Source organism: Neofelis nebulosa, chromosome 2 (assembly GCF_028018385.1).
Source record: "Neofelis nebulosa isolate mNeoNeb1 chromosome 2, mNeoNeb1.pri, whole genome shotgun sequence".
NCBI classification, from domain to species: domain Eukaryota; kingdom Metazoa; phylum Chordata; class Mammalia; order Carnivora; family Felidae; genus Neofelis; species Neofelis nebulosa.
Window position 1 is genome coordinate 45,856,013 of NC_080783.1, and position 22,226 is coordinate 45,878,238.

General features: G+C 35.9%; 1 protein-coding gene across 2 annotated transcripts in view; it reads left to right on the top strand.

Annotated features, from left to right (window-relative positions):
• Positions 1–21,823, top strand: part of COL5A2 (collagen type V alpha 2 chain) — a 193,751-nt gene extending 171,928 nt beyond the window's left edge. For both annotated transcript variants that reach the window (XM_058711580.1, XM_058711571.1), the window contains exons 38-54: positions 125–178; positions 587–694; positions 812–865; positions 1,394–1,447; positions 2,160–2,321; positions 3,190–3,297; positions 4,895–5,002; positions 6,469–6,522; positions 8,411–8,518; positions 9,016–9,069; positions 12,102–12,209; positions 12,578–12,631; positions 13,649–13,756; positions 15,663–15,954; positions 16,677–16,864; positions 19,127–19,366; positions 20,124–21,823. In XM_058711580.1, the coding sequence (XP_058567563.1) occupies positions 125–178; positions 587–694; positions 812–865; positions 1,394–1,447; positions 2,160–2,321; positions 3,190–3,297; positions 4,895–5,002; positions 6,469–6,522; positions 8,411–8,518; positions 9,016–9,069; positions 12,102–12,209; positions 12,578–12,631; positions 13,649–13,756; positions 15,663–15,954; positions 16,677–16,864; positions 19,127–19,366; positions 20,124–20,270 (2,001 nt within the window). In that variant the 3' untranslated portion in view covers positions 20,271–21,823. The remainder of the gene's footprint in view (positions 1–124; positions 179–586; positions 695–811; positions 866–1,393; positions 1,448–2,159; positions 2,322–3,189; positions 3,298–4,894; positions 5,003–6,468; positions 6,523–8,410; positions 8,519–9,015; positions 9,070–12,101; positions 12,210–12,577; positions 12,632–13,648; positions 13,757–15,662; positions 15,955–16,676; positions 16,865–19,126; positions 19,367–20,123) is intronic.
• Positions 21,824–22,226: the final 403 nt, after the last annotated feature.

Here is a 22,226-nt window from a genome sequence, read left to right on the forward strand (position 1 = left end):
AAATAAGTCTAATTCATCTACATATACATTTCAAGATCCTACAAGTTTATATAATTATATTTTTAAATACTGTTCCCATTTAGAATAACGTGTGAAAACAACAATAATACTTCTCTTATCCTAGGGTTCTCGTGGTGAAAATGGCCCAACTGGGGCTGTTGGTTTTGCTGGACCTCAGGTATAATTTCCAAATATCTCTAATTTACAGTGGGCACTCCTCTTGCTATAGCAATAGATTTAATTAATCATCATTGTGATATGTACTGAAGATATATTAAAGATTCTGGGAAGTGTACAGGTTTCTGGGCAATATTCTCATTTTCAATACATTTTTTTCATGACTGGCACTAAAACGCACTATTTAAAATTCTATACTTATTTGTTTTAATAAAAATGTGGTGGGATAACTTATTTTTTCAGACTGTCTTCAAAGATCCCACGAGGACATTTTTCCTTCTGTGCTTTAATACCGATCACAAAGCACCATTTTACAATATAAGGTTAAGTGATATGTTAGTAATAATTACTGTGAAATAACTTGTCTACAAGTATTATAATCAGTTGCTTATTTATACAACTAATATAGGGTCCTGATGGGCAGCCTGGAGTAAAAGGTGAACCTGGAGAGCCAGGGCAGAAGGGAGATGCTGGCTCACCTGGACCACAAGGTCTAGCAGGATCCCCAGGCCCTCATGTAAGTTAAAAGAAAAATAAAAACCAAAAACTTGAGTCAAGTACCCAATGTTTAGACTTTGTGTTTAGCCCATTTTGCTTTACTATAATGATCTTTTGTTTCTGTCTTTCTATATAGGGTCCTAATGGTGTTCCTGGACTAAAAGGTGGTCGAGGAACTCAGGGTCCACCTGTAAGTTGCTTTGAAGCTCTGGGAGTTACATGCAGCTAGTCACAGATACGTGGCACTTTGTGACCATATAAAAGTTCATCTGAAGCTGTAACAACAAATTTTTACTTGGATAACAAACTGTAATGGAAAGGGCACTTAAATGGAGATCTGGGTTACAGTTAGTTTTATGATCTTGAAGACCCAGCCACCTCATATGTAACATAAATAATATATTACCTATTGAAGACGTAGGTAATGAATAACAGGGAATTGCTTTACAGAACTCTGTTATGCAAAATATTAATGTGATTCTAGTTCTAGTCTTGCGCACATTTGTATACGTTCAAGATAAAGGTAGAAAGAGAAAAATAGCATCTTTCCAACCGATTAATTCTGATCCATTCTTGTATAGGATACAAGAATAAATTTATTGTTTACAACAAGAAAGGGAATCTAAAGGCCTAAGTATCCCTGTGAAAAACTAGATCCCAGAAAGAATATGTAATTAATAGTTATTTTAAAATGTCTTATATGATATTATATTTCTAGGGTGCTACAGGGTTTCCTGGTTCTGCTGGCAGAGTTGGACCTCCAGGCCCTCCTGTAAGTCACTTCAGTAATTCAGATCATTAGTAGTGAAGCCATCACACACACACACACACACACACACACACACGATAACACACATATATGTACACATTATATAGAAATATATATATATATTGAGTTATTTTTCATTCTTTTATTTAATCTCTTAATGATTAACCCATGTAAACAACCCTTATCCTAAGAATTCATACATACTGGTATCTTGTCAAAGTAAATTCATCTTTAATCATCTTTAAGTGAAAAGCTCATTTAAAAGTCCTTTTTTAGCCCCAATGTTTTACCATTATTCCATTTGGGTACTAAATACTAACAATATGGTGTGCTAATAATCATTTCCTTAAGTTAGGCGGCATCTCTGAAATTTAGTTAAATAAATGATATTCTTTCATTACAAGATTAGGCCAGATAGAATTAAATGTTATATATTTATTAATGGAGCAGAACCTTAAGAAGTTTGAAAAGTCAAGTTAATTTCAGCACACTTTTGGTATTGACTCAAAGGTAATTGTCTGCAAATAATTTAGATTTCATCCTGGGAAATGAATCTGCAGCTGTGTTTGGTTTAATTTTATTTAAATCCAGTGGATGACTGATTATCTAACAGGAAAAATGGACCCGAGAGGCCTTTGCATCAAGCATCAAGTCCTCTAATGTGTCTTCCACTTTGCACCCCCCCCACCCCGGGTTTCTTTCTGTCTTATACTAGGGAGCTCCAGGACCTGCAGGGCCCTTAGGGGAACCTGGGAAGGAGGGACCCCCAGGTCTTCGTGGAGACCCTGGCTCTCATGGGCGAGTGGGAGATCGAGGACCAGCAGGTCCCCCTGGTGGCCCAGGAGACAAAGGGGACCCAGGAGAAGATGGGCAACCTGTAAGTTTCGCATCTTTGTTCGAGGCCACCTCGAATAGAGATATTTACAATAGAAATCCATAATATACACTGCCACAAGGAAGCTGTCTATACATTAACCTGGGTCCTTTCATAAACCCTTATGCCCTATATGTTTTTAATTTACAATTCTCAGCTCTAGAAAAAAAGTGTAAGTATAAAATATAACAGTAATGGATGTGGTGTTCAAAAACCAAACAAGAAAACATTCTTTGTTAAATATCTGAGCTGGATAAAGTAAATTTTTAAAAAGTACATTATTTTAGGGGTACCTTGGTGGCTCAGTCGGTTAAACATCCAACTCTTGGTTTCTGCTTGGGTCATGATATGGTTTGTGAGTTCGGGCCCTGCATAGGGCTCTGTGCTGGCAATGTGGAGACTGCCTGGGATTCTGTCTCTCTCTGCCCCTCCCCCACGTGCTGTGCACTCACTCTGTCTGTCTCTCTGTGTCTCTCTCTCTCTCAAACATAAATAAATAAACTTTTAAAAAGTACATTATTTTATTTAAATATCTATATGTCTCAACACTAATGTGTTTAGATAGGTCATTATTTATTTTATTTTTAAAATTTTCTTTATCTTTTTAAAAAGAGGAAGAATATCTGCGTGAATAGCATCTCTTTTATTCCATTAATATTCACATCACTCTTCATGTTTCTTTGCAACTAATGAGCCATTTTCACCTTGAAACAATGTTAGAGGCTCTGTGTGAAGTATAAATTAGGACTACTCATGTATCATATGGTTTTATGAAACAGAGAATTTTTTTCTTCTACTGAAAAATTTATAAAGCCGTGATCTATTATGAAGTCCCAGAGAATTTCTAATTATAGTTTATCCTCACAATTAGGGTCCGGATGGTCCCCCTGGTCCAGCCGGAACTACTGGGCAAAGAGGAATTGTCGGAATGCCAGGGCAGCGTGGAGAGCGAGGCATGCCTGGCCTGCCAGGCCCAGCGGTGAGTGGTCGTGTTGGTCAATATTTTATCTGATTATATAATTTGTGAAGAGAGAATTTATCATTGTGAGTGTGTGCTTAGTAGATTTAAAGTCTTTTTTAAACACAAATTCTGACTATCTTAAAAACCTTTGACTTTGAATGTCAAATTCTTTACTTAAGTACCTTACAACAATTTTGAAAAATATATTTATTTAACCCTGGGACTAGAGAAGTAGACAAATAAGGATCTGGATTTTTGATGACTCTAAAGCTTTCTTCAAAGATTAAAAATATCCATGGAGCTAAAGAAGGGGGATAATCTCCTCTGGTGAGTAGGTAGCTGCTTTTTAAATAAACATGCCTGACAAAAACATTCATACTTCACAGTTCAGAGGGTAAGTTTTCATAAATCATCAAAGGGAAGAGTAGTTAAGCTAAAGTAATATTGGAGGTGAAAGTGGGGTGAGCTATAAAGATGGACTCTGAAAGTAATCTCCTTTTCCCTGGAGGGTGCTAAGAACTTCATATTCCCTGGGATGTGGATAGAAGTTTGACTCACTGTTAGCTTTGAAGAAATTAAATTTTACTGCTGAAAGTTTACATGCTTGTGGAAAAGAAATAATGTTTTTATATGGAATGTAGACAGGGAGATGTACTGCTGGGACCTTGGAACTGGGGGAATGTGGATAGAGGTCTGAATCCAGCAAACCAGGAGTTAGGGGATATTTTATTGTTTCAGAAGTAAGCCAAGGAGGGGCGCCTGGGTGGCTTAGTTGGTTAAGCTTCTGACTCTTGATTTCGGCTCAGGTCATGATCTCACGGTTGGTGAGATCAAGTCTGTGTTGGGCTCTGAGCTGACAGTATGGAGCCTGCTTGGGATTCTGTCTCTCTCTCTCTCTCTCTCTCTCTCTCTGCCCGCCACCCTACTCATGCACATATGTGCTCTCTCTCTCTCAAAAAAAAAAAAAAAAAAAGAAAGAAAAGAAAAGAAAAAAGAAAGAAGAAAAAAAGTTGTCTGACTTTTGATTATGGCTCAGATCATGATCTCAGGTTGTGAGATCAAGCCCAGAGTCAGGCTGTATGCTGTGCATGGAGCCTGCTTAAGATTCTCTCTCTCCCTCTCCCTATGCCCCTCCACAGCTCGTTCCCTCTCTCTCTCCCCCTAAAAAAAAAAAAAAAAAAAAAAAAGAAGAAGAAGAAGAAGTGAGCCAAACCCAGAAGTAAAATCTCCCCATAGTGAGATCAAAGTGCCAGGATACAGAAATAAAGTGAGTAAACAAAGTGGAAGTGAATGTGGATGAGCATGTCTTACCAGCAATGCAGATTCCTTTAGAGCAGCCAGAACTGACTATATAACACATTTGAATCCAAACCACACACCTGAACTGATGGCAAAGGATGCTTTTTAGTCACTGGGATATGTCAGAATGACTGTGATAATAAGCGAGCATGCCTCTAAGGAGGTACTACAATGACGTGGATGTTGTGGGATAATGGACAATCATTGTGGAGAAGGAGGGACTGAAGTGCCATTTGAAAAAAAACACAGCCTTTTTGTGAACTGGCATTTTTACATTTATTCAGAAGCCATTGACATGTTTATACTTTGATTTCAGGGCACACCAGGAAAAGTAGGACCTACTGGTGCACCCGGAGATAAAGGTCCACCTGGACCTGTGGGACCCCCAGGCTCAAATGGCCCCGTAGGGGAACCTGGACCGGAAGTGAGTGCTGCAATGAAAATAACTCTCCTCTCCTTATCTGGGTGTCATGGGGACAGTTTTTTTGTGTGTTTGTTTGTTTTAGAAATCATTTTAGAAATTTAGAAATTCATTGCACATGTGATGTGAAGGAAGTTTCTTAGTGTTGTTATTTGATGTCCTTTATTTCCCAGGAAAGTAGACTAAATGATGACAAAAACAGAAGGTAATAAGACTGGTACTTTGCACTGACCCTTCATCTAGTCTAGAGCCAAGTATTTTAGTTGATTTAGGCTGTTGCCAAATTATTTTGAAGGGGAAAGGACATGTCCATTAATCTTTTTCCTTGTTATTCCATTCTATAATGGCGTATTTGTCAAAATTGCCAAGTTCTGTGGTGATAGGATTAATATAACTATTGCAGCTTGCAAAAACAGAGAAGTAAGATAATTTTATTTAATTATCATTCTAAAGTAACATGATGCATGTCCTGATCCCTAAGTGTCATTTGAGAGGAAATCAATTTTTGAAAGGTGATTTGAGAAGTTGTAGGTTGGAATCCCCTCTGTACAGTGCTTTAATGAGTCCATTCCTGGACAGTGTCTCATTGTCTTGAAAAAGTCAATGCCTTTCAGAGCAGTTTTTGGTCAAATGATAAAAACAGAGTTCTGAAAAAAAATAATAAAGAACATATATTTCACCAAGTTATTTAATGTCTAAACATAGTTGTTTTATTTTAAAACTCTAAGGGTATTGTTTGGATAAACTTAAGATATGAAAGTAAGGAAAACCATTCACTGGTAATACAGACAATACATAAAATGGCAAGAATGTAATTGTTGCCTGTGTATTTCAAAGGATTTGAGGATCCCCCTTGCCCTGTTTTAAAATAAAAAATAGAAATTAAGAATTTAGATTAAGTGCAGGAGGCATGCCAGGAGTGTCTGGAGGGGGTGGGTGGTTCCTGCTGGTAGAGTTCCTCCCTCCATCTGGCACTCCCCCCTCTAGCCCCACTATTGAAGAAGATCATTAAGCCAACCTGAGCATAGATTCAGCATTGTTCCACACAAGACACTGAAGGACCCAAATTTGTAGCAAATTCCATGGTAGTTTTAAAGTTCAGCTGCCATGGTAAATAACTGGGCATTCTTCATGCTTCAATATGGAATATGTGCACAGGGAAGGTAATAACATTACACTTTATAAGCACTGTATTGTAAGTGGAAAATGCAATGTCTTCAATAAAACTGTATTAAAGTTGGCCCAAAAAAGTAAGAATGTGTTAATAATTTTACAAGCAATTCCAAGTAATAGAAAAGATGTCAGAAGACTTTCTTTGACTAAAATTTCCATAAGTGCTAATTTATAGTTTATAGAAGAGAAGTGGAAAACATGCTGTAATTTTTCTGGCAATTGGAATTAGGTGGGTTATTATTTTTTTTTTTTTGCATTACTCAGTTAACTCATTTTTCAAATATGATTCTTTATAGGGTCCAGCTGGTAATGATGGCACTCCGGGACGGGATGGTGCTGTTGGAGAACGTGTAAGGGCATTTTCACTAATTAGAAAATCTGCAGTCATGTATTTTAAAAATTTTTGTAATACTAAAGAGTAAAATCTGCCTTTTCTTTCATAGCTTCGGGGCAGCCCTGATTTTTCTGATAGTAGCTACTTTTTTTTAATGTCATAATTTAGATAGATCTTGTAAATGAAATGAGATTTGAATATGCAGCAAAGTGAGATGGCATTTCTTATTAACTATGGGAAAGCAAATTGCTTTCATAGTTGGTGCAACATGAAGGTTCTGGATGAGGATACAGATAAAGTAGTCTAAATTGCAAACTCATTCACAAAAGTATGGAAGCAGAAATAGAGTTGTGTGACATCTAAATTTCTCTACTCATCTCCTAAAGTGAATGCCCCATGAGGAAATAAACCATGTGGCTACCTAAATATTTATATATCTCATGATGTATTTGAAATCCCATGACTGCTGAACTGAAAATATCACCAACTTTATTTGAAGTTCCAATCCCTCCTCTAATGTCTATTATGACACAACGGCTCTTTTCATTCTGAGAGCTCATCATGTAGCAGAATGGGCTCTGCAGTCAGACAGACCTCAAGTAGAATCTTAATTCCTTAAGTTACTGGCAATGAGGTCTTGAACAAATCTTTGGAACGTCAGTTTTCAAATGCTTTAAATATGATCGATGCCTATTCCACTGGACATTTGTGCTTTAAATAACATGTTTAGAGTATGGAGCTTTGAGGACTCTTGGAGTAAGCCCCTCCCCTCATCTACCATAAAGCCAGGGAATGCAAATTCTCTTGGCACCTGGGTTTTTCCCTTGGTCAGTATACATTATGCAGTGCAATAATCTTCAAAGATTTTTCTGATGCATTCCCTGGTTTAATTTCGATAGTCTGTGAAACCCTATGCACAATTTAAGTTGTCATCACATTTTATTTTAATTCTAAATTTAAATAGTTGCAAAAGGAGTAATTTCTGGTAAATTCTAAATGTGTATGTGCTTTCAGTATATTTTTTTCAAAATCTTGTATTTGCCGATTTAGCTTATTCAATGTATTATATGTCCATTCTCTAACCTAATGGCCAAGGTTTATCCTGGTTGCCAAACTAATCAGTCCAATAAGACTTAATTTCTGTCAGCAAAATAGGTCTGACTCCATTTTTCAAGTCAAATAATTATGATATAACATTGTTTATATAATAATAATAATCTCATCTCTGACTTTCTTAAGGAGACAATAAGATTTGGAGCCTTGTCATAGTTGGGTCACCTGGATAAAATAAGCAACATCCTCTTTCTTTCCAAATATCTCTGCTTTATTCTCAAGAGAACTATGAATTCTGGAAAAATCTTTAGTTTTGTGCCCTGAGGTGTTTATTCCTTGGGGGCATTGCATCATAAAAAGATTGCAGACAGATATTAATGTCTGTTTTTTCTTTCATAAAATGGGAGAGGAGTGATTATTAAAGAGGAAGTAGGGAAGGATGCTTCAGATCAGTTTTCTGAGATATCACTTATGGAAATGAAAATCTAGAAAGTGGTTTCCTTGAAATTTTCTCAGCTTTCACACTCTGGAAAGTCTCTGTTTACCCCAAGTTAATGGATACACTTGAAGACTGCTGGTGTAAGAAACACGTAAATTCGGGAGCTGACGCTGCTATGCTCCAGCAATCCTGACTATAGGAGGAGTAGGGTGAGAGTGAGGGGGGAGAGGACATCTGAAATTGGGGTTAACAAGTCAATGTAAGTAAAATATTTAAGTAAAGTATAAGTTGGATAATAAAAATGAGTTTTAAAAGAGGTATATAGTTTATTTTCATGAATAGCATGAGCATATAGAATGCCATTATTTTAGAATAAATATCGAAAGAATAATGCCATGGATCTTCTCATCAGGGTGATCGTGGAGACCCTGGGCCTGCAGGTCTGCCAGGCTCTCAGGGTGCCCCTGGAACTCCTGGTCCTGTCGGTGCTCCAGGAGATGCAGGACAAAGAGGAGATCCGGTAAGGAGAGTCAATTTCATACTGACAGTTATAAATATCAGGAGGCCATATTGTGAGCGACAGGTATGCCTGCATACAATCATACACGTGCACTTGATTAAGCACTCTATACAAAGAATGACAGCCAATTATGATTTAATTTTTTAAATCTTAATGGAAAACATTTGGTTTCTAATACATATTCAAAAATCCTGATGTTTTGAGTTTCAACATCTAAAAATGTTGTGATGTATAGGAAATGTAGTAAGTATGCATTGTGTTAAATTTAAGCAAGTAATGTCCTACCATAGTCGACTAAGGTGATCTTCATTCAGTGAAGTCAATTAATAAATGGACTAAGTAAGTGTCATTGTATACCTAAGGACATTAGCTTGATTTTAATCAATTAGCCATAAGAGTACACACATAGATATACAATTTACATATTTGTGAATCCTATATCTATATAGTATACGCATATTTTTTTACATACCAATTTTTGTGAAAATTTCTTCTAGGGTTCTCGGGGTCCTATAGGACCACCTGGTCGAACTGGAAAACGTGGTTTACTTGTAAGTTCTCTGTTTTTCTTTAAAAATAAAAGTCATCTCACACAAAATACACTGCCGAAGAAGCACAATTTAAGATTCATCAATGAAAATCAGCGAGTTCTTCAAACTTTGGACAAAAATATTAATTTAATATTCAGGAATTTGTATTTGTTTCTATAATTCAAACACATGTCCTCTGAGTTTCACTGTTAATTCTTTCAGTGATCAATGAAGACTTTTAGAGTCACAGTTTTCTCCCAAAATAATAGGAATAATAGTGCCCTTTTCTCAGAGATTTTCTGAGAATCACATAGAAAATGGGTTTGAAATCTCTTTGTAAACTTGAAATGTGCTAGCCAAATATGTTTTAATTTCAGCTAGACTACCCTGCCCATGTTCTGATCTTTTTGCTATTTGCAGTTGCCTCCAGGTTAATGATTATTATATAAATGTTTTACAATGAATGAATCATGTCTGATGGGCAGTCTAATAGGCCATGTTCCTTTGACACTCATTATATGAGTTAATCTCTATATCGATGAAGAAAAATTATAGACTAAATTCATGATCTGTTATTAACTCATATTTCTCAGCTTTGATTTGAGCCTGACTGGAAATTTCATAGTTACATAGCATGTCAAGTGAACGATTTTCTAACTAGTTACAAAAACAACGTGATTTATTTTTCATGATTAAATGAATTTTAGCTAATAATTTAAGTAGGTGTTTTCTGGTTTAGTTTATTTTCATTTAAAAAATTTTAGGGCATTCCCAAAATAAAAGAACCTCTCTAACATGAAAGCATTCAGGCTGATTTTAGTATTTAAATTTGTATTGTTATATAGAATATGTAAAAGTAACTGAGAACTAATTTTATTATAAAAAGATTCACATACTGTTTGACAATTAGGATGTACAAATGTAAAAAAGGGGGGGAGGGAGAGAGAACCAAAAAAAATAAGAACAAGAAATATTCAGAGAAAAATTAACCTGAGAGCCAGTCTATTTGATGATATTTTTCATTCTCTGAAGTCAGACTGACAGTTTGAATGGTCTTTAGGAAAACTAAAGAGAGCAGAAGCTGTTGCTATATAGTACGTGACCCTATGCTTCTTGGCCATTTACCATGAACCACTGGACCCCTGGAGCTGCTTCTATTTCCTAAGACTTAAAAAACAAACAAACAAACAAACAAACAAACAAACAAACAAAAACAACCAAATAAAAGGGTGGCCCAAGACTGATCAGACTGATCTGTTCATTCCCACTTCTCTAGGCACAGCTTTTATCCCACAATAAGATGCTTATTATTGCTTTTTCTTTAGTTTCTCAGGATTGGGATTGATAGATTTGGGTACAGATATTGCAGATATAAGGATAACAAGTATTTCACTGTATTTTCTTTAGAGGAGAGTGGCTTAATGATAATATTCTTCTGACATTTGTTTGAACAAGACTGCCAATTTTGTATTTCCCCCAAGTTTGAGATATAATTGGCATTATTAAAGTGCATAGCGCAATGATCTGATGTAGGTATACATTGTGAAATGATCACTACAATACCACAGTAAGTTTAACGAGGACTTGTCACCTCACATAGCTGCAAATTTTATTTTGTTGTGGTGAGAATGTTTAAGATCTACTCTCTTAGCAACTTTCAAATATGGCCAATTTCTTAATATAGTCCCAGCTGTCATATCCAGTTAATGTATCTACATGTGCAAATTTAATAAACATTCCTTTCTTAGAGGTAGTATAAGTGAATAAGAGCTCATGTTTTAATTTAAAAGAATCTACGGGGGCGCCTGGGTGGCTCAGTCAGTTAAGTGTCCGACTTCGGCTCAGGTCATGATCTCTCTGTGCATGAGTTTGAGCCCCGCTTCAGGCTCTGTGCTGACGGCTTAGAGCCTGGAGCTTTCTTCGGAATCTGTGTCTCCCTCTCTCTCTCTCTCTGCCCCTCCCCTGCTCATGCTCTGTCTCTTTCTGTCTTTTAAAAATAAATAAACATTGATAAAAGAATCTATGATCTATGTATGGTGGCAATATTTTTACATAATGATATCAGCATAATATATGGAATACAGTATTTGGAAAATGTTTCAGATAGGTTAGCTCAAATTTAAAAATACATCATTTTTATGGGATGCCTAGGTGGCTCAGTCGGTTAAGCGTCTGACTTCGGCTCAAGTCATGATCTCATGGCTTGTGGGTTCGAGCCCCGTGTCAGGCTCTGTGCTGACGGCTCAGAGCCTGGAGCCTGCTTTGGATTCTGTGTCTCCCTCTCTTGCTGCCCCTCCCTAGCTGGCACTCTGTCTCTCTCTCCCTAAAAAGTAAAATAAACATTAAATTTTTTTTAAAATACATCATTTTAGTGTAATGCAGGATAAACATTGAAAAAACTGAATCATTAGGAAAGCAGTATTATATATCTTATGTTTTTAGCGATCACCTTCATTTTTTGAGAAAAAAGGACAAAAACTTCTAGGTCTAATTCTATAAGTAACTATGTTAGTTCATACAGTAGTCCCTCCTCCCCTATTTTGCTCTGTGGGTTTTCAGTTACCCATAGTTAACTGCAGTCAGGAAGCAATTAATCCTCCTAACATATTATCGGAAGGTCAATAGCAGCCTAACACTACGTCACAATGCCTACATCATTCACCTGGCTCATCTCATCACATAGGCATTTTATCATCTCACATTATCACAAGAAGAACAGCGAATATAGTACAATAAGATATTTTGAGACAGAAAGACCACATTCATATAACTGTTATTATAGTATATTGTTGTAATTGTTCTATTTTATTATTAGTTACCGTTAATCTCTTAATTCGTGCCTAATTTATAAATTAAATTTTATCATAGGTATGTATGTATAGGAACAAATATAGTATATATAGTGCTCAGGTATCCACTGTGGATCATAGAACTTATCCCCCATAGATAAGGGGGGACTACTGCAAGATTGTACTAAATACAATTGTAAAAATTAAAATCGTAGTAAATTGTAATCTTAACAAGCAATATCCATTCCATGACCCTATTTCTAGGGACCTCAAGGACCTCGAGGTGACAAAGGTGATCATGGAGACCGAGGTGACCGAGGTCAGAAGGGTCACAGAGGTTTCACTGGTCTTCAGGGTCTTCCTGGACCTCCCGTAAGTTATTCCTTGAAGTATTATTTGCCTGCTATATGAAAACACACAGGTATCTTGACATGAATATTTATTTGTCTATAAAATGGTTGGACTTTTTGTATCTTATTTTCATTTTGAAGCATATCTTGATGAATATTTAATTACCCAGTTGCCCATTATAATTTGCCAATATGTATATATGTCAGGATATATGTTCCCTTACTCCTACAGTTTAGTATTAGTCAACTTATGTATACATCATAGAGATTGAAGACTTTAAGAAATTAGCGTATGCTGCTAAAGTCAATGAGAGCACATTTTTAAAAGCTGAGAATGGCAAAATGTAGGTGTAAATATTTTGGCAACATTTTTTACTTTTTCCTACTTAGGGTCCAAATGGTGAACAAGGCAGTGCTGGAATTCCTGGACCATTTGGCCCTAGAGTAAGTAACGAAACCTAGTAGGTTGCTGATGTAAATAATAATGCTGTTGGTAACAAAATGCCTGGGCTTCAGTATCATTTTCATGGCATTGAAGCGGGAGTCAGGCCCAGGCTGTCTGCAGTTGGAAGCAAATACATGAGACAAACCATTCAGCAATTACCTTTGTGTAAAAATATTCTGAAATATGACATATTACTTTATGGAACCATGAAGTACCTAGTGTGCATATACTCATCTGTTACTTCATTTTCTTACTCTGTGTTCATAGAAATTTCCATTACATTTGTACTCTTTGAGAATATATAATAGGACTTACCATGAAGTAGAAACAGATTTTGAGGCTGGATATGTTTTTTTTTCTTTAAGTAAGTGAGATACTTTCCCAGAAAGTATGAGTTTGCATAAGCCTAATTTGGAAGCAAATCATAAAATGAAACCAATATTTGAAACTTTTAAAAATTCTACATTAGTGTTAATCCTGCCTCCAATAAGCCTCCAATATGCCTCCAATTAATGTCATAAGACAATTGATACATAATTATTTTTAAAAATCATTGGAAAGAATTTCTGCTATGTCTAAATACAGTGTAAACAAATCATACATAACACTGAGATGTGATGAGATCCTGGGGGATACACACAAATTTAACTTATATCAATCCCTATAACTTCTGTCATTTTCTTAGTCCTAAGTTAATTAAGTTTTTAATTAACTTTCCAATATATGAGATTTGATGAAACAGCCTTCTTCCAAAAAAAGTAGATAACAGTCCATTAAAGTTTTTAACTGAATGCTGGTTAAAACCAAAGCTGAATGCTTTGAGCAGCTTGTATGATGGAGAGTTCATGTGTGATGAAACAGGGAACATTAGAGAGCCAGAACTCTATTGACTAGTCATTAGGAATATGCATGAGAAACCTTTGTGACAACTCCATAAGGAAAATAATTCTTTGATTAGATGGTCATTGTAAACATGTTCTTCATAGAATCTAAAATACAGTCTTTGTTTCTGGCAGGGTCCTCCAGGCCCAGTTGGTCCTTCAGGTAAAGAAGGAAACCCTGGGCCACTGGGGCCTATAGGGCCTCCTGGTGTGCGGGGCAGTGTCGGAGAAGCAGGACCTGAGGTAATCACAGGGGTTTGCATGCAGGTGATGCTATTGGTTCCCATCGCTTAGATTCTATCCAGGGAACATCTGTGCAGCATGATGGACGAGAGATTTAAGGAACTCTGAAAACAAACCTAAAAGTCACACAAGAGCTTGTCTAAGTAACTCAAATATTTTAATACCGATTATTCAGAGTATGTAAAATTAGAGTCCAAGCTACCAAATGTAACTTGACTTCATGTGACATCAAGGAGAGAAAAGAGCAATTATAATTAAAATTATGAAAATGTTGCTTTGCTTTCAATGGCAATATGCTAAATGTGAGATTTGATAAATATAGTCATTCATGGAAATGTTAGAAAGGGGAAAGTATGAAATTAAAGTTTTTCTCTATTGAAAATGACATTTAGAAAGGATTTAAATTAAAACTTTTTTGAAAAAATTTCCAACAATATGAAGTTGGGAGACAGCAGGAATTCGGGAAACATCCTCATATATCTGCCATGCACATGTATATTTGTGTGCATGTATGTATATGAGTTTTGCATCCCTCTCTGGTGTTTCTTCCTCTCTGGTCTTATTTACCTTTCCCTCCTTATCCTGTCTCTTCCTTTTACTGGTATTATCATTAAATTAAATATTTATTATTTATTATATGAATGGAATAACCTTATTTTTTCTATGGTCAAGAGGAATATTTCCTATTTATTTCTCTGTGCATGAAGAACAGCTACAGATTTGGAATACCTCTGACTTATGTGGCTCTTGTTTGACTTTATTCTGTGGGTCAGCAGTGCTTAATAGAAAAAACAACAAACAAACAAACAAACAAACAACAAAAAAACCAAAAAACTCTTCCCCTCCTTATCAGAAAGGAATGCATAGAATCATGATATGACCTTACTGGGGGAAAAAAAAAAAGAAAGAAAGAAAAAACGGTTTAACAGTCTGTTGAGGATGAAGCAGGGTTGGCACTGAAGGGTGAAGCAACTTGTCCAGAGCCACTTGATGAGTGGCATGGCAAGTTCAGAGCTCCAGCCCTCTGACTGCCAGGACTGTGCTCCCCACAGGAGACATGGATGCCACATCTCTTCCGGTTGTCAGCTGATTCTCTCAAGTCACTGAGCTCTTCCTTGGGAAATTGCAGTAAGGATTGATGGCAAGGATCCACTTCCACGCCCCTGAAACTTTTTGTGCTTATCTCCCTACTATTCCAATAGTTCTTGTTTGGCACCAAAAAAAAAAAAAAAAAAAAAAAAAAAGAGAGAGAGAGAGAAAGAGAGAGCTGTTTACTTTTATTGATAAAAAGGCTAAGGAGAACTTCCTCCAGTTTTGTTTAGTACAGAGAATTTTGATCTACACACCAATTAATGCACATAAAACGACTTTCTATACTTTCCCCTGTAATTGGAAGACGGGGAGAATTCTTCTGTGAGTGTTTCTTGTGGGTATGTCCTTGATAGAGATATGAGGTCTTGAAGAACTAGCACCCACAACTCTTTTACATCTCCTTTTCCGGCTTGTGTCCATAAATCCTTTTAAAACGTTTTAGTTGTGCTTTGCCCCAAATAGTGTGGAAATGAATATACATATCTATACATTCTTAACACAAAATATATTGTATCTTTAAGAGCAAATGTTTTGCACTTTGATTTTTATTGATCTCAGATGCTGACTTGCAGATAATGTTGTCTGATAAAAGTTACACATCATTTCTCATCCTTAGGAAGTTAGAGGTTGGCAGGCCAGAGCCATCTAGTTTTATTAAAAGGTCATGAGGTCATAGATCGGTCAGTGCCATCAGACTGCAGTATAGCCGTGTAACTCCCTATGCACCAAGTCCCATCAGTGCCATTGTGTCCAGCTGAAAAACAAAAACCAAAAAAATATATTAACTGTATTTCTGATGTTTTTTAAAAATTAGGGTCCTCCTGGTGAGCCTGGTCCACCTGGTCCCCCGGGTCCCCCCGGCCACCTTACCGCTGCTCTTGGGGATATCATGGGTCACTACGATGAGAGCATGCCAGATCCACTTCCAGAGTTTACTGAAGATCAGGCGGCTCCTGATGAGAAAAACAAAACTGACCCAGGGGTCCATGCTACCCTGAAGTCACTCAGTAGTCAGATTGAAACTATGCGCAGCCCTGATGGCTCTAAAAAGCATCCAGCCCGGACTTGTGATGATTTAAAGCTTTGCCATTCTGCAAAGCAGAGCGGTGAGTACACACGTGCCCATTTGAGCAAAGTCCATTGTTTCCCATTGTGTTCTCGACTGCATCCCAAAATATTTGATTGACTCTCTACTTACAGACAGACACAAAAGGCAAAATGGCAAACATCACAGAATTTATGCTTTAGTGGTGGGGACAGTCAGTGACATGAAAAATTATAAGATAAGATGATAAGTATTACAAAAGAGGACATATTCTATGATCCATTTTCATGTAGTTACAGAGATAATTTATAGCATTCTAATTGTATTTCAACTCATTTACTTATTTTATTCATAGTTTTCACAATATGTTATTTTATTACATTCCAATTATAGTTTGCTTTAAAATATTATCCTTATAAATTTCATGAGAACACATTCATTTTGGCAAAGCCACTTAATTATGGTGGATTATCTCTTTTTGGTAGAGGTTTCTCATTTATAAAATGAGGATTATGATATTTCCTTCCCATGTATATGTTGAGCCTTAAGCACATGATTTGGCAAAGTGCCTTAGAACAGTGCTTCCTGTGTAGAAAGGACTCAGATGTGTACCCGTTACTTTTTCCTTAACTGCAGAGTATTTTCTTAACTGAGACACTCTTTCTTAAAAAAGTCCTTAATCAGTGAATTCATATTTTCAAACCCTCTGTTAATTCTTCTAGAGACTCATAATCATGCTTGAAATTCTCTTTATGTGGCTAATATTTTTATTTTGGAAAATAGGTGAGTACTGGATTGATCCTAACCAGGGATCTGCTGAAGATGCAATCAAAGTTTACTGCAACATGGAAACAGGAGAAACATGTATTTCAGCAAACCCATCCAGTGTGCCTCGTAAAACCTGGTGGGCCAGCAAATCTTCTGACCATAAGCCTGTTTGGTATGGTCTTGATATGAATAGAGGATCTCAGGTAATTTAATATGCTTACTTAAAATGGTATTCTTTGCTTTTCATTATTTATTGTACTTTCTTTATTTAGGATTATGCTATTATTTTTGACCACATTTATTATTGCATAAACAAATTTTACTATAAATTATATTAACAAATTTTGCATGACAAATTTTGCTTGGAATGTGGAAAAGTAACTATTTTTAATATTAGTTCCTTTAATGCATGTGACACTGATTGTGGAGTATATCTAAAGGGATCTTGCCAGAGTTGAAAGACAGGGATTATCCTTAGTGTCAGGAGACCTTGGTGACAAGTACCTGCATCTCTTGCTGACATTGTGACCTCAGGAAGTCACTTAACCTTCTGGAACCTCGTTCTGGCATTTTTAAAAAAGTTTTATTTATTTATTTTGTGAGAGAGACAGAGGATGAACAGGGAGGGGAAGAGAGAGAGAGAGAGAGAGAGAGAGAGAGAGAGAGAGAGAGAGAGAATCCCTCCATGCTCACAGCGCAGCACAGGGCTTGATCCTATGAACCATAAGATCATAACCTGAGCCGAAATTAAGACTTGGTTGCTCATCCTACTGAGCCACCAGGCGCCCCAGTTTTGCCATTTTATTTTATTTTATTTTATTTTATTTTATTTTATTTTTTTATATGTTTATTTATTTTTGAAAGAGAAAGAGAGAGAGAGAGAGAGAGAGAGAGAGCGAGAGCACAAGCTGGGGAGCGGAGGAGAGACAGGGAGACACAGAATCCGGAGCAGGCTCCAGGCTCTGAGCTGTCAGCACAGAGCCCAACTTGGGGCTCAAACTCATAAACTGTGAGATCATGACCTGAGCTGAAGTCAGCCACTTAACTGACTGAGCCACCCAGGTGCCCCCAGTTTTGCAATTTTAAAGTGAAAGTGATAATATATTGCAGTCTCTGTGTATATCTGGTACATGATAAGCTATAAATAAATATTAGATAATCACTGTAATAGTATTTTTAATAATTAAATCACTTTGTAAAGTTTGTAGTATTATTTAAACTTAAGGTGTCTTTGTAATTACAGTTGAACCTTGAACAACACAGGGGTTAGGGACAAAAATCAGTCAAAAATCTGTGCAGTCAGAAATCTGCATACAACTTTTGAGTCCCCCAAAACTTAACAACTAATTGCCTACTGTTGACTGGAAGACTTACCAATAACGTAAACAGTTGATCAACACATATTTTGTATGTTATATGGATTATATACTCTATTCTCAGAATAAAGTAAGCTAGAGAAAAGAAAATGTAACTCAGGAGGAGGAGAAAATACATTCACAGCACTGTACTGTGTATGTTGAAAAAATTCTATGTGTAAGTGGACCCATGCAGTTCAAACCCATGTTATTCATGGTCAACTGCATATGAATTTATTAATATTTTTCCTTTATGTCTCTTTCATGGTCCTGTATTTAGATTCTCAACCAGCCTTGCCATTTCCTATTATAATAAGAATATTTCATTCTGGATCTCTTTATGGCAGCCTAACTCTGAAACTTTCTTCTCAACTCTGCTTCTGACCTTTCCTCAGAATTCATGTTACTAGTAAACATAATGAGATATTATAGGTGTGTACAGGATATACTAGAATCTACAATTATTTAATGGGTAGGAAATTTTAACATTTAAATACACCCAATTGAAATGTAATTTAGTCAATATACTATGTAAAAGGCTTAAATAGGAGCTGTGAAAATAGAGCTTAAAAGAGAAGAGCAGAAAAGAAGGTTCTTTATGTTTCAAATTTTTTTGATTATCTGTTTTTGTTAGCTGATAGAAAGCTTGTAATTCATATTTCCTGTAAGTATGTAACAGTGGGTTTAAAAAATTAAGTTCCAATTCTTATTATAATTAGCAATAAGGACAGTGAGTTATTTTTGATACATGATTGAGCTAGTGCTCAGGTATAACTTCTAAAAAGCAATACGCAAGATTTTTTTAAACAGAAGCAGATTTCTAAAATACTTATATTTTCTCTAGTGAGTTGTAATTGTCATTGATTTCATTACCTTTTGTTTGGGGTAATAAAGACAGAGGTTCTCCCTTGTGAGTATTCATAGAAGTTTTAAAATATTTTTATATATAGGTAGAGTATGTTGTTATATGAAAGAATAAAAGTAATACTCTTCAAAATTGATGTCTGAAATCACACATGCACACAGACACGCAGACACACACACACACACACACAGCACTTATTAAAACCTTTCAGTGTTTCCTATAACAAAGACTCTTTGTTTCTCTAGTTTGTTTATGGAGACCATCGGTCACCTAATGCAGCCATTACTCAAATGACCTTCTTGCGCCTTTTATCAAAAGAAGCTTCCCAGAACATTACTTACATCTGTAAAAACAGTGTAGGATACATGGATGATCAAGCCAAAAACCTCAAGAAAGCTGTGGTTCTCAAAGGGTCAAATGACTTGGAAATCAAAGCAGAGGGAAATGTTAGATTCAGATACATAGTTCTTCAAGATACTTGCTCTGTAAGTACTTTTAATCTATATATTGATCTGGTTGAGTAAAAATGTATTTTGTTAAAAATGCTGCATTGGCAGAAGTGGGGGCAATTTTACCCAGTATATGATTATGTATAATAGCTTCACTTATACTTTTTATAGCTAGTGTAGCTATAGTGAATAGTATAGTATAGCTTAGTGAAGCTTAGTATAGCTTCACTTATACTCTTTAGCATAAATGTGAATGTGTATTAGTACATGAAGCATGGTAGAAGTTTTAATACGATAATTAACAAAGGACTGGATCCTTGGGATTCAACCCAGCTCTTCTGCAAACGCACTTTGGTTCTCCTGCAAGTCACTTTATTTCAGCTCAGTTACATGCTTAAAATTCCTTGATTCTAAAACAGATAATCAATCTGAGATACTCCTTGTATTTTTCACTGATTTGTATGTCTCCCCATTTGTATATATAGATATAAAAAAAGGAAAATATTTCATGGTGAATTATTTCATTTGTGAAAAGCAAAAAAGGCTTTCACAGTTTGTTGTTAGTGACCATTTGGGAAGCTGCAAAAGAACAAAAGGCATTTTCTCAATTTAAAGTATGTAAGAAATGCCTCCAGCTATGCCAGTACAGCTTGATATTAACAGTGCTCTTAATTTCAAGTAGTGCACTAAAAGAAATTGCTTTCACATTATCAAGTTTGGCTTGGAAGTTTATGCCTAACATCTTTGGAATAATTTGTATATACTATTAACCTGTTGCACCATTTAATTCTAGAAACGAAATGGAAATGTGGGCAAGACCATCTTTGAATATAGAACACAGAATGTGGCACGCTTGCCCATCATAGATCTTGCCCCTGTGGATGTTGGCAGCACAGACCAAGAATTTGGCATCGAAATTGGGCCAGTTTGTTTTGTGTAAAGCAAGCCAAGATACATCGACAATGAGCACCACCCCCACCATCAATGACCACCACCATTCACAAGAATTTTGACTGTTTGAAGCTGATCCTGAGACTCTTGAAGTAATGGCTGATCCTGCATCAGCATTGTATATATGGTCTTAAGTGCCTGGCCTCCTTATCCTTCAGAATATTTATTTTACTTACAATCCTCAAGTTTTAATTGATTTAAAATAGTTTTCAATACAGCAGTTTAGGTTTAAGACGACCAATGACATTGACCACCTTTTAAAAAAGTAAACTGATTGAATAAAATGAATCTCCGTTTTCTTCAATTTATTTCAATGTAATGACAAAGTTGCTTAGTATTTATGAGAAAATTCTTCTTCCTGGCAGGTAGCTTAAGGAGTGGGGTATGTAAAACCACAACACATGTTTGTTTCACTTGACTGTAGTTTGAAAAATACAAAGTAGTGCCCTTTTGTGACCTCTCATTCCCAAATTATCAATTAAAAATGAAATCAGAATGTTTACCCTTGTGATTGAAACCCACATGCATGTCTAGAGATCGTGTAACTACCGTAGGGACTCTTCAAAGAGAACTTGAAAAAAACCCCATCAATTTCTCACTGTATTAAATGGAATTTTTAAATACTATACATTCATTGGAATTTCTGGAAAACAAAGTGATCTGAAATTTTTGTAAAGGGTGGTAAGTTCAGACTTTTTCTCATTCAAATTTAAAGGTACCTTTCCCTCTTGACTCAGTCTATCAATATAGATAGAAGTTACCATGAATATACCATTGAATACATTTGCACTTTCTTGTTTAAGAAGACATTGAATGAAAAATAATTTACATGTACAACTTTATAAACATATGTCCAGGACCCAAAGTCGAGAGTCTTCCACATGTACAATCTCATCATCCTGAAGGCTATAATGAAGAAAAAGATTTAGAAACTCAAGTGGTGGAGCTGACTCTAATCAAATGTGATGATTGGAAGTAGAACATTTGGCCTTTGAACTCTCATAGGAAAAGTGACCCAACATTTCTTAGCATGAGCTACCTCATCTCTAGAAGCTGGGATGGACTTACTATTCTTGTTTATATTTTAGATACTAAAAGGTGCTATGCTTCTGTTATTATTCCAAGACTGGAGATAGGCAGGGCTAAAATGTATTATTATTTTTCCTCTAATGATGGTGCTAAAATTCCTTTTATAAATTTTTTTAAAAATAAAGATGGTTTCACCAATACCATTTGTGAAAAAATAACTGTTAGACTTCCCATTTCTGAAAGAAGGAGCATTGTTCCAGTGCCTTTTCATTGTTCATCTGTCATACTGTATCTGGAATGTTTTGTGATACTTGCATGTTTCTTAGACCAGAACATGTAGGTCCCCTTGTGTCTCAAGGTTTTTTCCCCCCTTAATTGCATTTGTTGGCTCCATTTTTATTTTTTCTTTAAAAATAAACAGCTGGGACCATCCCAAAGGACAAGCCATGCACGCAACTTTAGTCATGTATCTCTGCAAAGCATCAAATTAAATGCACGCTTTTGTCATGTCAATGGTTTTCGTTTTGTGAAATTCCTTTGAACATATTAGATCCATTTTATTTCCAATAGTGTAAAGTAAAGTGTTGTGGTATTCTTTACTTGCCATTTATTTAAAGGATAAAACAACAAGTACCTCCCATTGTGTACATACTGGCTTGGAAATGAAAATCCATTTTAAAATCACCCACAAAGGCAACACGACACTAATTATCACTGTCTTTGCCCTTAAAAATCTCGGTAGTATTATTGATAAAAAGAGAAATGCAACTGGTTTTTCATGGTTGAGTAAACTGTGATAATAAAATGTCTGTTTCAAAGTATAACACATATGAATTTAGCCTAAATGTTTTCAGAGTTTTATTTTCAGTATTTATTTCACAACTTTATTTTTCCCCAAGTTGGTTATTATTTGAGC